General features: G+C 40.5%; 2 protein-coding genes across 12 annotated transcripts in view; one reads left to right on the forward strand and one right to left on the reverse strand.

Annotated features, from left to right (window-relative positions):
* The window catches only part of LOC117942794 (protein 4.1-like), an 80,829-nt gene extending 74,414 nt beyond the window's left edge, over positions 1 to 6,415 (forward strand). For all 11 annotated transcript variants that reach the window (XM_034868446.1, XM_034868452.1, XM_034868453.1 and 8 more), the window contains 5 exons: positions 678 to 737; positions 2,179 to 2,274; positions 2,641 to 2,721; positions 2,808 to 2,927; positions 3,416 to 6,415. In XM_034868446.1, the coding sequence (XP_034724337.1) occupies positions 678 to 737; positions 2,179 to 2,274; positions 2,641 to 2,721; positions 2,808 to 2,927; positions 3,416 to 3,421 (363 nt within the window). In that variant the 3' untranslated portion in view covers positions 3,422 to 6,415. The remainder of the gene's footprint in view (positions 1 to 677; positions 738 to 2,178; positions 2,275 to 2,640; positions 2,722 to 2,807; positions 2,928 to 3,415) is intronic.
* An 879-nt stretch (positions 6,416 to 7,294) lies between these two features.
* cntn4 (contactin 4) overlaps positions 7,295 to 13,774 on the reverse strand; it is a 140,518-nt gene continuing 134,038 nt past the window's right edge. The window contains exons 18-23 of the mRNA XM_034868476.1: positions 12,246 to 12,480; positions 11,818 to 11,933; positions 10,697 to 10,883; positions 10,492 to 10,604; positions 10,229 to 10,397; positions 7,295 to 9,845 (exon numbers count right to left, since the gene is read on the reverse strand). Of these exons, the coding sequence (XP_034724367.1) occupies positions 9,754 to 9,845; positions 10,229 to 10,397; positions 10,492 to 10,604; positions 10,697 to 10,883; positions 11,818 to 11,933; positions 12,246 to 12,480 (912 nt within the window). The 3' untranslated portion in view covers positions 7,295 to 9,753. The remainder of the gene's footprint in view (positions 9,846 to 10,228; positions 10,398 to 10,491; positions 10,605 to 10,696; positions 10,884 to 11,817; positions 11,934 to 12,245; positions 12,481 to 13,774) is intronic.

The raw sequence follows: 13,774 nt of genomic DNA on the forward strand, positions 1-13,774 counted from the left end.
AAAACCACTTAAAAGTTTGATGGTATGTCTATCTGGGTTCTATATAGTTTGGTCTGCTGCTCAAGTGCCCCCCCCCCCCCCCCCCCCCCCCCCCCAAAGAAAAGAGAAAAAGGCTGCTTTAAATCATTGACCGTTAATATATACGGTCTATGCTTTAAATAGATAGAAGGTCCATCTGTGTGGCTGTTGCATTACTAAGGACTGATGTGTATTTCCAATAGGATGAAAGAAGTAATTTATTCTCACCTATTGTGTTTCTTTGATGTGCTGGCCTTATTTCATTAGAGGACGTTAACCCATGTGTTGTCTTCCCATCAAGTTTTTGGTCATATTTTACAATGTTTTTATACATTTTTTCTGCACTGTTGATGGTCCCCCCCCCCCCCATGTTTTTAAAGCTTTTTCTGACATTTTTTTCACTTTCTTTAATGTCTTGTATCATTTTTTTGCAATCCTATCAAACTGACTTAAACCAATAGTAATGAAAGTAGTAAGCTGATAATTTATTTCACTTGTGAAGAGTGTCTTAGGGAACCATCCAAATGCTTTTTGACAATTTGGTTGAAAGAAACTCACATTTCTGATATAGAAACTTATTTGATTTGAAATTTGACCCGAGTACAACGGGAGGGTTAATGAAGACTCTGCCCACAACTCTATTTTTCTCTCTCCCTTAGAACTATGGAGTTATCAGCCCGCTGGAGGCTCCTGCTGCCCTTAAAGAAAATGGCTCCCCTGTAAGTATCTTTACAGAGGAAATACATTAGTGTGACAGCATGTGTGTGTGGCGGTGTGTGAAGAAACTTATGCCATTGTGATGTCGCTGTCCCCTGTTTTACCTCAACTTTCTCAATAAGTGTAAAGAAATGAACATATATTCACAAAAAAAAAGAACATCTGTGTGTTTGAGCATGTTTGCAGTACTGGTTGCCATGATACTTGTACTTGTCATAAAAATGATTCAGTTTTATGAAACAGAATGTGGATGTGATAATTTAGGCTTGATGAATATTTTTTACTACCAGCGTTTGGAATAACTGACTTCAATGAGCGCTCATTGTATTTGATATATTTCTCCCTTGTATTTCCTGTCAAAAGCTGGAATTCTAATTTTGAACAGTAAAGCCTGCGTTGAAACTTGATGCGGTGTCTTGAAGGTTCCCTGTGGAGTTTTTGACCTTTCGCAGAGCAACGAAGACAATTTTCTATGATTGGGTCCCAGTTTTGTTTGTCTCATGCACGCCCACAAACATGCCAATGCAGTCGTGCCCGCGGTCAGCACGGAGCACACTACTACCAATGGTTTCACACTATTGGGAAGCTTTAAAGTATTTTACATTGCCAAGTGCAGTGCGCTTTGGTGCAACTACACAGGGCACCTTTAACCCTTGTGTTATGCTACTTGTCAAAATAGAAAATTCAAAACTTTTTGACATTTTTGTTGCCTTTTTCCAAGTTTTTCATCCTTTTTTATCAACGGTTGTGTTGCTTCTTTCAACGTTTTTGGCACTTTTTCCTGCCACTACAACCAGTGTACATATACCACTAACACCAACTTCTGACCCCTAGATTTAAACTTATTTTTGAAATTCATGGTCCGTAAACCTAATTTACATAATATTATGTCTAAATGTTGAGTTAAAAATAAACTGAAACTGTGACAACAAACAGTTAAGATCAGAGGATGCCGAGTGGATAATCACTTGTTCATGTCAATGTTTAGTTAGGATATATATATATATTTTTTTCAAATGCTATATCAAATTGAATGAGACGCAAAAAACTAAATAAAAGTGATCCTTAATTTTACCTGCAAAGAGCGTTGAATGGAACCATCCATGTTACCTTAGGGTAATTAGTTTAAAAGAAACCCATAGTTCTGAAATATTAACTTTGAAAACAGGCCCATTTTACCCGAGGACAACAGGAGGGTTAATGACGTCTTACATTTGTTGGCCTTTACCAGGAAAGGCCTAACAAAAGACAATTAATGTACAGAAATAATATAATAATTTGAAAAGTAGTTGGAATTTGACCCATATTAGGGGGGAAAGTCAGGATATCTAAGGAAATAAGGAAGTCTGTAAAACACATGGTGATAGTGTGTGTGTGTGTGTGTGTTTGTGTGTTGTGTGTCCCACGTGTGTATATGACTCCCCTCTAATAAATGTCCTATAGGTTAAAGCTGTAACCCAGGGGAGGGAGTCGGTTGTGTCCCCGCTGACCGTCACCGCTGAGAGCGTCACCTCAGCAACCACAACTCAAGTTACCAAGGTAACACTTTATCTGTTCCCATGGTTACAGTTTATTGACTGGAGCTTGAAGTCAGCCCACCATTTCTGTAGCTTGTGGTACACTCCTAAATATGTCTCATCCATCTCTCCTTGTTCCCAAATTGGAGTAGATCAAACTGATACATGTAATTAATTATTTCTTTTTTTGTATTGACATATAGTAAATGAATAGGAACAATGTATGTAAGATTCCGTTCACAAAATGTAACGTACAGTAACCATGTTATGAGCTCCAGTTGGCTTTACAACAGTACTTGTCTTTACTGTACTTCCATGAAGTGACATTTTTAGTTGGTAATGAGCTTATGATTCATTCAATTGTTTTCTTTCTGTGTGTGTTCTGCAGACTGTGAAAGGAGGCTACTCAGAGACCAGAATCGAGAAAAGGATTATAATCACAGGAGATGATGATGTGGACCAACATCAGGTGAGGAGGAGTACAGTAGGACAATGTTCCATAAGTAATAATATGTGAGGTTTTGGACCCAGTGCATTAATGCTTCATGTCCCCAGGCCCTCGCCATGGCCATCCAAGAGGCCAAGCAGCAGCACCCCGACATGCAGGTGACAAAAGCAGTGGTTATCAGGGAAACCGAGTCTCCCACCGAGGAGCTGCTGCAGCAGCAGGCAGAGGTATGTGACTTTCAACAAGTAATTGACAATCTGGTCATGTGATCAGAGTCCAGGTCACAAGATTATTAAGTGTGCCAAGATGGATCAATTACTGAATGGGGCTACCAGTCACAGCCCCAGGGGGTCAGAAGGCCTCTGCTTGAAGTAGCTGTCTACATTTTCAATTGTCTACCAAGAAATGCAAAACATCTACAAATAGATGCAAAATATCCACAAAGTGATACAACTGCAAATTGCACAAAGAGACACAAAAGGTCCACACAGATAAGAGAATGACTCAAAATGACTACAAGGACTCTAAATTACCCCAAAGAAAGGCAAAAGGACTACCAAGACCACACACAATTTGTGTCTCTTTCACTATGGGTGGCTCATCTGTGTAGGAGTAGTGGAGGGCCTTCTATATTTTTGTGCCCATTGGCCCACCGTGTACTCTCCATGCATGTTCATGCGTGATAATTGATCTGTGTGTTATTGTCTCGTTGCAGTCCTGATCGGCCATGGTGGCTCCTGAGAGGGGGGGGGCTGTGTGTCTCCTGGCTTTGCACTGCAGTACGCCGCCACCCAGATATGAGGACTCTCTACCCTGCCTGTGTAAACACCTACATGAGTACAGACTGCGTTCCATTAAGCAGTAGACCTCCACTCTTGTCCCTTTAGACGAACCAACTGTGACTCGGCGCCCGACCCATCCCAGCCTGCCGCCTGTCCCGGCCCATCCCGGAGTGATGCAAGATTGAAAGTGAAACCTAGTCAAAGCTAATTGAATTCACCTCTGTAAGAGTCATTTGTCAAAAACCTTATTTGGGTATTATTTAATCTAATACATGTTGACTCCTTTGAACCCTGTGGGTCATTTGAATCAATACAGTTTCAACCCCAAACAAAATGTCTCTCCCCCTCCCAGTCCCCCCCCAGCCCCAATACCCTTCCCTCAGAAATTACTACTTTCACTTGGAAGGTCCCAAACATCTGTTGAATAAGTTATGAATAAGATATGATAGCAGTGGAGGGTTCAGTGAAAGGATGAGGACAATGGTGGTGGGGGTGGTGGTGGTGGTGGTGGTGAGATGGGTGGGGGGGTGGCTGGGAGGTTGGTGGCGAGAGGCAAGAGGCAGCCTTTTTTGCTCGATGTTACCACCTCCCGGTTGTGACACCTCCAGTATAATCAACAGCTGTCTTATTAGCTTTTTACATTTTTATCTATAGAGGATCTAATTTATGTCCAGTGTTTGCTTGTTTATCAAATATGTATAATATCAGATGATTATAATCTGCATGATTCAATAAAAAAACAGCAGAGAGAATGACAAATAATAATACACTGACATGTCCACATTTGAGATCCAGAAGAATATCTGAGATGATGAGACTGAGCAGCTGCAGAGAAACTGTAAAAAAAAAAAAAAAAATCACTTGTCCAACGAGAAATGGATACATGGTGATGTTGATGGAGTCCACTGAAGACGGACAGTTGTGTAACACTTCAATGGACAGCTGGAGCTCTGCTTGGGTACCAGTCTCCAACCTACAAATACTACTGTCCTCGTCCCAGTCACTGTTACCGTTTTCATTTTTTAGTCAACTCAACGTCTGCATAAAGTTACATGTTTTGGCCACAGTTTTAGGATTTTTAGAAATATTTTAATATAAGTAATGTTTTATCTAATAAGTTTAAAAAATTTGCTGATATGTTTTTATTTGATTTGTACTCTGAAACTGAGTTTGTGTGTTATGCTTGTGTTTTTGGACATTTCCGTCTTCATGTGTGAACATGCTTCATAAATTTCGTCCTCTCACTTTGCTCAACACTGTGTTTCACTGGAGATCTTACAAGGATAATGAGAGAGATCGCACCCAAAGCTAGAAAGTAGATTGCAAACATTGTGAAGTTGGGATGCCATGACAAAAAAGTGCAGTAAACTGGGGGACAGGCCTTTGTTTTGGTTTGTTTGTGCCTGTAATATCACGCTTAAAAAAGCTACTTTAAAAAGTGATTTGGAAAAATGAAACAAAATAGATTTTGAATCATATGTACATGTTCACAAACACTGCCTGAAATGTTTAAAACCACAAGATAGACACGGATAAATTTTCTGTTTTCTGTTGGATTAACTCTTTTAAGTTATGGTGTATGAGTTTGTAATTGTATTTATAGGAGTGGTGAATGTGAGGCTTGTGATTTTCCTCCCTGATTTCCCTGTCAGACAAAGCCGAGACTAATTGTGTGACATACATGAAGCGCCGTCTATCCACACAACCCCATTGGCTGTCACATAACATGTATCCTGGATGACCTTTAATAATATATTACTATGCATCACTTATCATACATGCGTAAGAATCCCTCTGATGGAGCCTAACCCATGTTAGCCGTGTTGCCATCATTGTTAACTTCGTGCTACTGTTAACCGAAGCAGTGAAGCGCATTCCTCGTGAGATTTGCAATAAGCAGCCATCATTCCTATCTTCTCTCCTCTGAAGAGAGAAAACTGTGAACTCTCATGTGTACCAAAACGTAACCAAAACCTATAACATTGATTAAGTGATACTCAAAGGAGCTTTTCCAACACTTGTGACCATGGCTTTGTCACCCTCATCGGCTAATCCTCCCATCCCCTGACTTTAAAACTGTCTACTTGCTGTTGATGTGTCTGAGGAAATGGTATTCCCAAACTGGTTATTTGTATATTCTATTTTGCTCTGTTTTTATTTCCTCTGGTCGTATGACACTGGACTGTTGTGAAGTTATTTGCTTGCAACGATAGCAGCACACAAACTCTTAGGGAAAATGTCTTTGCTGTAGTATTAGACACACTACTGATGGAGGAGAAACGACTAGGCATCAGGAGACACATGTACGGTGGGAATGGTGGTGTGTTGAAGGATGGACCTGTATTTATATATAAATACATTATATATTATATACTTCTGCATATTGTCCTGTAAACTATGTAGAAATTGACAGGAGCAGTGATGTGTTTTAAGTTCAAGACATGAGGCAGTAAGTGTAACCCGAAGGACAGGAGTGCACATGAAGTGTCACATGACTGGGTGCCTTATGTTTGGAGTTGCTGTTGTGGGAGCAGGAGCACAGTTATCAGCTGAAAGTGCCGGTACTCACCACGAGGCAGGTGCAGAAAAAACCTTTCCTCTCAGTTCAAGGTGAAGTGGAGAGTTCTTGAAAATGAATTACTGCCTTGTAAAGAATGTTACTTGGGTGTAGCGATGAAGAAGTCTCCCTGAATCTGGACTATTACGTCCTTGAGCAAGATGAAAACATTCATGGGCCCCGTTTGCTTTTTATTTTTATTTTTTATTTTTTGAAAAGCACATCAAACTGCTTCACTGTTCAGTCTTCACCTTCAATTTTCCACTGCCTTTTGCTCTACATTCCTCTAGTGCTTGGTGGTGTGTATTTGCTGTATTTGCATTCAGTCTAAATGGAAAACATACACGCATAAATAAATGTCTCAGTATGATTCAAACAGTCTCTGATTCTAAAAAAGGGGTGAGGGATTTCACTTTGACTTGTTACCTAAAATGAAGAAGTGAAACGTGGGGAAATGTATTTTTTTTAAACTTATATTGCATTCATAATTCATCACATGTAATAAATTATTGTTTTTGTAATATAAGAGCAATGGGTAGTATTATTGTTGTAGTGGAAGAAAAGGAAAATTACCTTGTTTTGTTCTGTCATCTTGTGGCCAAAATCAGCAAATACTTTTTTTTTTGTGTGCTGTTACTGCCATCTAGTGTATTATCTGCTTCACTTCACTCAACATATAAAAGGACTTTTCACATGCATAGAAAATGCCATATATTTTCAGAATTTTTTATGTTATCAAAAGAATGTTAAAAAAAAACTACACCGAAGATTTACCCCTTTTCCTTAAAGGAGCATTACACAGATGGTACACATTAACTCAGTTTACTAGTCATGAGGAGTACTACTAATCCAGTTGTATAACGTCTTCGGTGGCTCCGGGGTTGCACTGTAAAGTCCGTAAATAATCCCTGATGATGTCATAGTGATGTCATACAGGGTTAACCGGGGTTGTTGTTTAGGACTGAAGAAAGAGCCTGTGAAGTGGCCATTTACAATGCATGAAGACTCAAAGAGTTGGCCACATGTTGCATTATGGTAAGCGTAGGAGTCTGTTTTTTTGGAACTTGATGCATACCAGGGACTAAAAGTGGGATGTCCACCTTTAATAAATGAAAAGCTCAGTTCAGATATGTTGTGCCATTTAATTCAGTTGGATGCTGAACAAATGCCAAAGCCATGACAAAGATTATTTCCATAAATCAGTTCTCACATAGGCCGTATGTATTGACGGATGCACCAACAGAGCTTGACATTGTTCTATAAATCAATATTCTTTATTAACACAGTATAAACAACAAACAGTAACAGAGGAAACCCTTGTGTAGAGCGTATGTGGACAGTTGACCCAGTACATCTTAGAGGGGCTGACGGAAGCATAGACATGGGGCTGATCATGAGTCCAAGTTCATGGAACAAATACAGTATACACAAACCTATCGGGCGCATGGACCTTGCATGTTCCTAAAGCCATTCAGTCACTTTGCAGATGGACAGAAGAGAGAGGACAAAGTACAGTCATGCTGAGCAACAGTTAGCTACAGTATGAAACAGAGTTATCACATAAAAACCAATTAAATCATTTCTTTAGAAAGTTTTTTTATATATAAATGATTTGAAGTGTACAAAACAGTATATTACACATTTCTTGATGCATGATTCTGAGCAAGACCCAGTAGCCTACAGTACACCTCCTTTCAAAGTACAAACTACTTAACTGGATTACAAGCCAAATACAGACTGCAGTAGCACAGCAGTCCCACATGGCATCAAGAGACTATGGGAAAAGGAAAAAAAACAGCAGCATTGTCTTTTAATAAGAATACACACCTATAAAAATGCACCAGGCCTCATATATCGCCAATATCCAATGCAAAACAGCAGAATGCCATTTCCAAACTAACCTTGGAATCTTCAGCATTGCACAAAGGATGCTCCCCCCCAAACCCAACACATACAGTATCTATCAACACAGCAGCATGTAAACATTACCGTGGCTGCCTTATAGTTCTATATGTTTTCTAATGTTTTTGATATACATATGATAAGTTAAGGCTCTTTAAGGACCTGAGGATTTTGAACATATGATGAGGCACACAGAAGGCAAAGAATAGCTCTAGACACAGGGCTAACCGAAAGAATGAGGAGCATGAGACAGCCACAAGGGTCTGGTCACTGGTGCAGCTCAATGGCCAAAGTAGAGGAGCCCAGGGGAGATGCCCTCCAAAACAGCATGCTGCTATTTCTGGTAACAAGGTCTAGTAATTATCACGTGGATGGCTTTAAGGACCCCATCGACTTTGACTTCTTGATCACCTTCCCCAAGAGGACTGGCACTATAAACATGGTATGCTAATGCATTAGCATTCAGCGTGTTTGGCTCTTTTTTTTTGCCTGTGCCATATATACACTGATAGAGTTGTTGGCCGCTGTAATCATTCATCTGTCCATAAAGCGATCCCTTCTGAGTGCACTTGTAATGTCATTTACAGTTCAGCGGAAGCTAATAAGAGGCTTCAGCATTCTTCAGTTAGCAAACTCAAGTGGGCATCTTTGTCATGGTAGTGTAAGTATGTATTGAATCTTGCCATTGTAGGATTGATAAAAGATTTTGAATTTTATTGTCACTGTATTATCCTAGCAACAAACTTTCATGGGACTACCAGACTGTATCTCTCTGATGTTCATCAGCAAGGAAATATTTGGAAACAAACACAAATAGGGGATTTTGTATATATAAGAAAAAAAAATACATACATATATCTTTGGAAAAGAGCTACTTGATTTAGCCAACTTAGACTACGACAGCCTCATGTTAGCCCCATCTATTGCAGCGTAGTCGTACTGCAAAGGGCCAGTATGGACAGGAGGGATGATAACGAAGACATGTGAGTATTGCATTATCTTAAATGTGCCAGAAGCATTATGTGATGTAGGAGGATAACCCAGAGTTATTTTTTTATTTTACATTCTGGAGAATCATGACATTAAAAAAATAAAAATAAAGATTGGTCACTTTTTTTCCTAGTTTGCTGGGACTGTCCTAGTATGGTAATGCATTAGCATGTGCTGTCTAGAGACAGGGGATTTTAAATGCTAATCCTCTCTTCAGTACTAAGATGACCAGAAATGACAAACAGCCATTTCGATGCAGTCCTTCGAGTTACACATTTGTAAAAAAAATTTCAGAAACAGAAACATAGGGCTGTAGCAGATGAGAGTTCATTCACTTGAAGAAAATAAACTACTCTGATCTATACGTATTATCTTATTTCAGAAGATCAAAAGTGCACTAATCAAATCACACTGTTACCCTCCAGACTGGAACATTTGATGATGTTGTTTGCCATGCACTTAATTGTTTTCGCTCCAGTAAGCCCAGACTGATTTCAAATTGATGAAAGAAAAATCTATAAAAGCTCAACATGTCATACAAAAAGATGCATATAAGACATTTTTCTTTTTTCTTTCTTTTTTTCTTATGAAAGCTGCTTTGGTAACAACATAGTCACGACATCGCTCAATCTTCTTTACTTAGCCTGGGTGCTGAAGGGGGCTCCTTCCTTGTCATCTCAATGGCGTATTTTTTTTATTTATTTCTTCCTTCTGCCTCTAAAATCTAAATGAATGGATCTAGTTACACCAGAGTGGGCTGTGTTTGCGTTCCGCCGTAGAGCTGTCTCCACATCAGATGCAACGTCTGCTGGGAGCTGTTTGTCATAAAGATGTCCGCGCTGTGAAAGACAGTGCTATTGTACTGAGGGCTGACAGAGTGGAGACCTTGGATGCTGAGGCGACTGCGTTGGGGCCTGAAAGGGTTTTGAAAAGAGCGAGGGTGTTAGTCTGTTGGCTGTTGGGGGAAAAAACACAGAGTTTTGCCATTTCATTTATTCGCCGCCTTTTCAGCCTTCTTTAGTAATTATAAGCTGAAATGCTTGAAAGCTATTACTTGAGCAGCGGAACGAGATATTGAAAGTATTCTAAATAAATTGCTCAACTTTTCATTCAACGCTTGCATTATGGCATCACGTAGAGGCCATAATTACACAAACGTCTCAAGTAGCACATTATTTTCCCACTCTCTTTGTTCCTTTGGAGATGATGATAGCTAATCTGTTCTGGCAAGATGGCAGCAGGGGATTGGATTATTCAGCTCAGCCATGAGGGAGGCACTAACTAGCTCTCCACTGACCTGGTATCCTTGGAATGGTGATCTGCCTGCTACTGCTGCCTTCCCCCCCCTCTCCAAATGGCTTTATCTGGATGATATAATCCTCATCAGTGGGCAGGGCGAGCTCTACAGAGGTTGTGTTGGTTTCCATGACGTTGGGGTGGCTGTGTCGATTCTTCTTATACAGCACCTGAGGACGAATTGTGCAAGTCAAGTTAAAAGTCCGGCATATAAGCAGTAAGAACACAAACACAATTTTCTGATCAAACCAAGCGAGTGCTTACTTTGTAACCAGTGACCTCTGACTCATTCTCAAGAGCTTTGACCTGCTCCCAGTTCAATATAATCTTGGAGTTTGATGTGTTCCACATCACTTTAACCGGCGGCTGACTGGGTGCTGAGAGCACAAAAACACATTATTGACCCTAAAGAAAAGCTAAACAATGGCAGAGAGTGGCCGGTATTGTTATAATTAGATCTGAAACTTACGTGGTTTCTTGGTGGTAACGTTGACTGTGTTGCTGGGAGGCCCCGTTCCAGCAGTGTTATACGCCCTCACTGAGATGTAATACGTAGTGCTGCCTTTCACCCCATGGATAAAAGTAGATGTTTGATTTCCTACAGTCTTTTGCACACTGGCTGTGTCTTCCCTTTCGCTTCTCCTCCAGTACCTCACCTGAAAAGCAACAGGGCAGAACCACAGACGCGTATGCAGTAAACACAACAGACACCTTAAAAGCTTTCTGTTACACCCTGTCAATGAAGTGCAAACTGGCAACCAGGAGATGTGAACTCAACCGGATGGAAGATGTGAACTGGTCTGAAAACACGCTTCAGCAGCATGGCACCTCATGCACCTTTTGCTCACCGTGAGCTATGAGCATCAGTTGTGCTCATCCGACATGTGTCATGGTTTAAGTTTAAGAGTGAGGTCAAATATGCAAAAGACAAAAAAAGGAAAACAAACAATAACGGGAATAGCATGCAAAAGAATACTCAAAACACCCTGCCATTAACTTCTGCTGAAAACAGATTTTCTTTGTCACCCTGATTGTCAGGGCTGAAATTGCTGGTACGCTTGACAGCACAGATATAATTTGTCTGTCCTCACAGGAATGGTTTGCTCAGGCCTTACTCCTTTGTTGACTTTGAGTGGTCAACAATTTATAATTCTGGCACTTTATGCAATCCATGGATGAAAACAAAGCCTTTGTTCACATCTTGGATTTCAATAATGAGCTGAATTAAAATGACAAGAACTAACTGAGCGAAAAGCCAGTGTCTGCAACTGCTTTGTTGTGTGGATTAGAAGCTAAACGTTCTATCCCTTAGAGTATTGCATCAGTACGCTAATCAGGGTGGTTACAGTACTTAGGTAAACAACAAGAGGAGCACAACTAAACCCACAGGCGTGGGACTAGGCTGGACCATTATGCATGCAGCAAGCTAGTATCTCCTATGCCCAAGGTGCATGAGCCTGAAACACTCATCAATAATAGAAAAGAACAAGATTCAACAGCATGAGTTGGCATGTACACACACACTCACTCAAACGTGCACACACGCACACACACACACACACATGGAATACAGGGTATTTCATTGCTCACCTCATAGCCCAGGACTCGTTTTTTGCTGGCATTCCAGGGCAAAGCTTTCCATGAAACTTCAATCTCGGATGCGGAGAGGCTCTTGGCACGGACCCTGGTGGGAGCTCGGCCAGGCTCTGGAAATAATGTATAAAGACTCTACTATGAATGATTTTAAAAGTAACACTGAGCTTTGATGACCCCTCAAAGTAGTAACGTCAAAACAGTTTCAGAGTTTTTTCTTTCATCTGAACAACAGAGGGAGAGAAGTATGGGGACGACGTCTGCAAGTGCTGATAAAAATAAAAAATAAACGCTAGCTGCAGGATCACTGCTGCAAGTGTTCATACCCTGGATGGATCTAGTCATGTACTGTACTCGTGCATTAATGGTGGATGAGCAAGTATAGCTACACCATCACATTTTGTGTATGACGTGATGATACGCACCTTCCTCAGCAGAGTAGATGGTGGTAACAGGTCCAAACGGCCCCTCCCCCTCATTGTTGTAAACACCGACCTTCACATGGAAAGGAGAGAAGGGCTGGATACTTTCGTTTTTAAAGACATATCTGGATGCTTCAGCGGACGGTACGGCAGCCTGCATCCATCCTGTGGCACCGTGGGGTCGAAAAGCCAAAACGTAGCCGAAACCTGGTCCATTCTGTAGCTCCTCTGGAACCGGCTGCAGAAAAAAAAAAACTATTTTAGCACTTGAAACTAAATACTTTTAATTAAATTCAACCAAGAAGAAAGACATGACATTCAATTTTTGAGGCAATGGCTTTGCCTCATGTAACATGCTGTACTCAGTACACACAACAACTATTACTGGACACATCCATTACACAGTACAGTGCACTCAGCATGATACCATAAACTCAGCTGTTGTCCAGACTGATAAGGTGACTCATTCATAACTGCAGACTTCCTTCTAATGGATAAACCTAACCTCTTAACTTGTCCACTATTAGATACATGGTCATATAAAAACTTAACTTCTGCTTTCTGTTTCAGCCCTGCGAGGAATCTTTTTGCCAATATGGATATGGTAGTAAGCCCCTGATCTTTACCAACCGCGACAGAGATGTTGGTATTGTTTTTACCGTGGGAGTCAGTATGTGTGTGTGAGAGTGTGTTTGGCGTCGCAACTGGTGTGAGCCCATGTAAAGTTTATAATGAGTATTTTTGAGTATGATTTTGGATTTTGGAAGCTTTCTATAAGTGGATAAACTCAGTTACAAATGGCTCTCAAATTTCTATTTGAAGTAATTGAAATAATTGAAAACAATTGTCAATGTCATTATGTTTTGATTGACATGTGGTGTCTCACAGGGGTCAATTCTGAAAAAACTCTTGTTCCTTAATAATAATGACTTGTTCTTTGCATCTTTGTGTGCTTCCTATCCTAGGCGTGGATTATAACGTGTGTTACAAAGTTAGTAAAGGTCATAAACGCTAGACTACAATGGAGCGGTTTGGAGCAGTTGGTGAACAGTGTTTTCTGTTGGTAAGTAGGACTTTAGGCTTTTTTCACTTTGTTAACCTATTACGTGCACAAAAAAGATCCACTGGCTGAAAGTTGCAAGGGTGGTTTTGCAGTCGACCACCATTCCAAAGTCATCTAACCATTCCAATGACTCCAAAGCTGAACAGTTGAAGTAAATTAAGCTACAAAAAATGCTTCCCCTTTAAGAGATGTGGGATATTCTGGTATTATTTGGGCTTTAGAGGAATTCTTTAGACATGTATGCAGCGCATTCAGAAGATCTGTTTCAATAAGGGTTTTCACCGCAGTTTGCAATAGTTTACGGCCAGTTTTATGACCTGGCCTATGGTCGGCTCTGTGTGTTGCTATGGTTGTTGTACACAAACCAACCAGCAAACAGTTTGAGTGAGCCCGGCTGCAGTAGAGATGAATGTTAAAAAGCAAAGAACACAGCTACTTATAAACATTATGAAAGACTTGCATATAACAC

The sequence above is a fragment of the Etheostoma cragini genome, chromosome 4 (genome assembly GCF_013103735.1).
Source record: "Etheostoma cragini isolate CJK2018 chromosome 4, CSU_Ecrag_1.0, whole genome shotgun sequence".
In the NCBI taxonomy this organism is placed as follows: Eukaryota; Metazoa; Chordata; class Actinopteri; order Perciformes; family Percidae; genus Etheostoma; species Etheostoma cragini.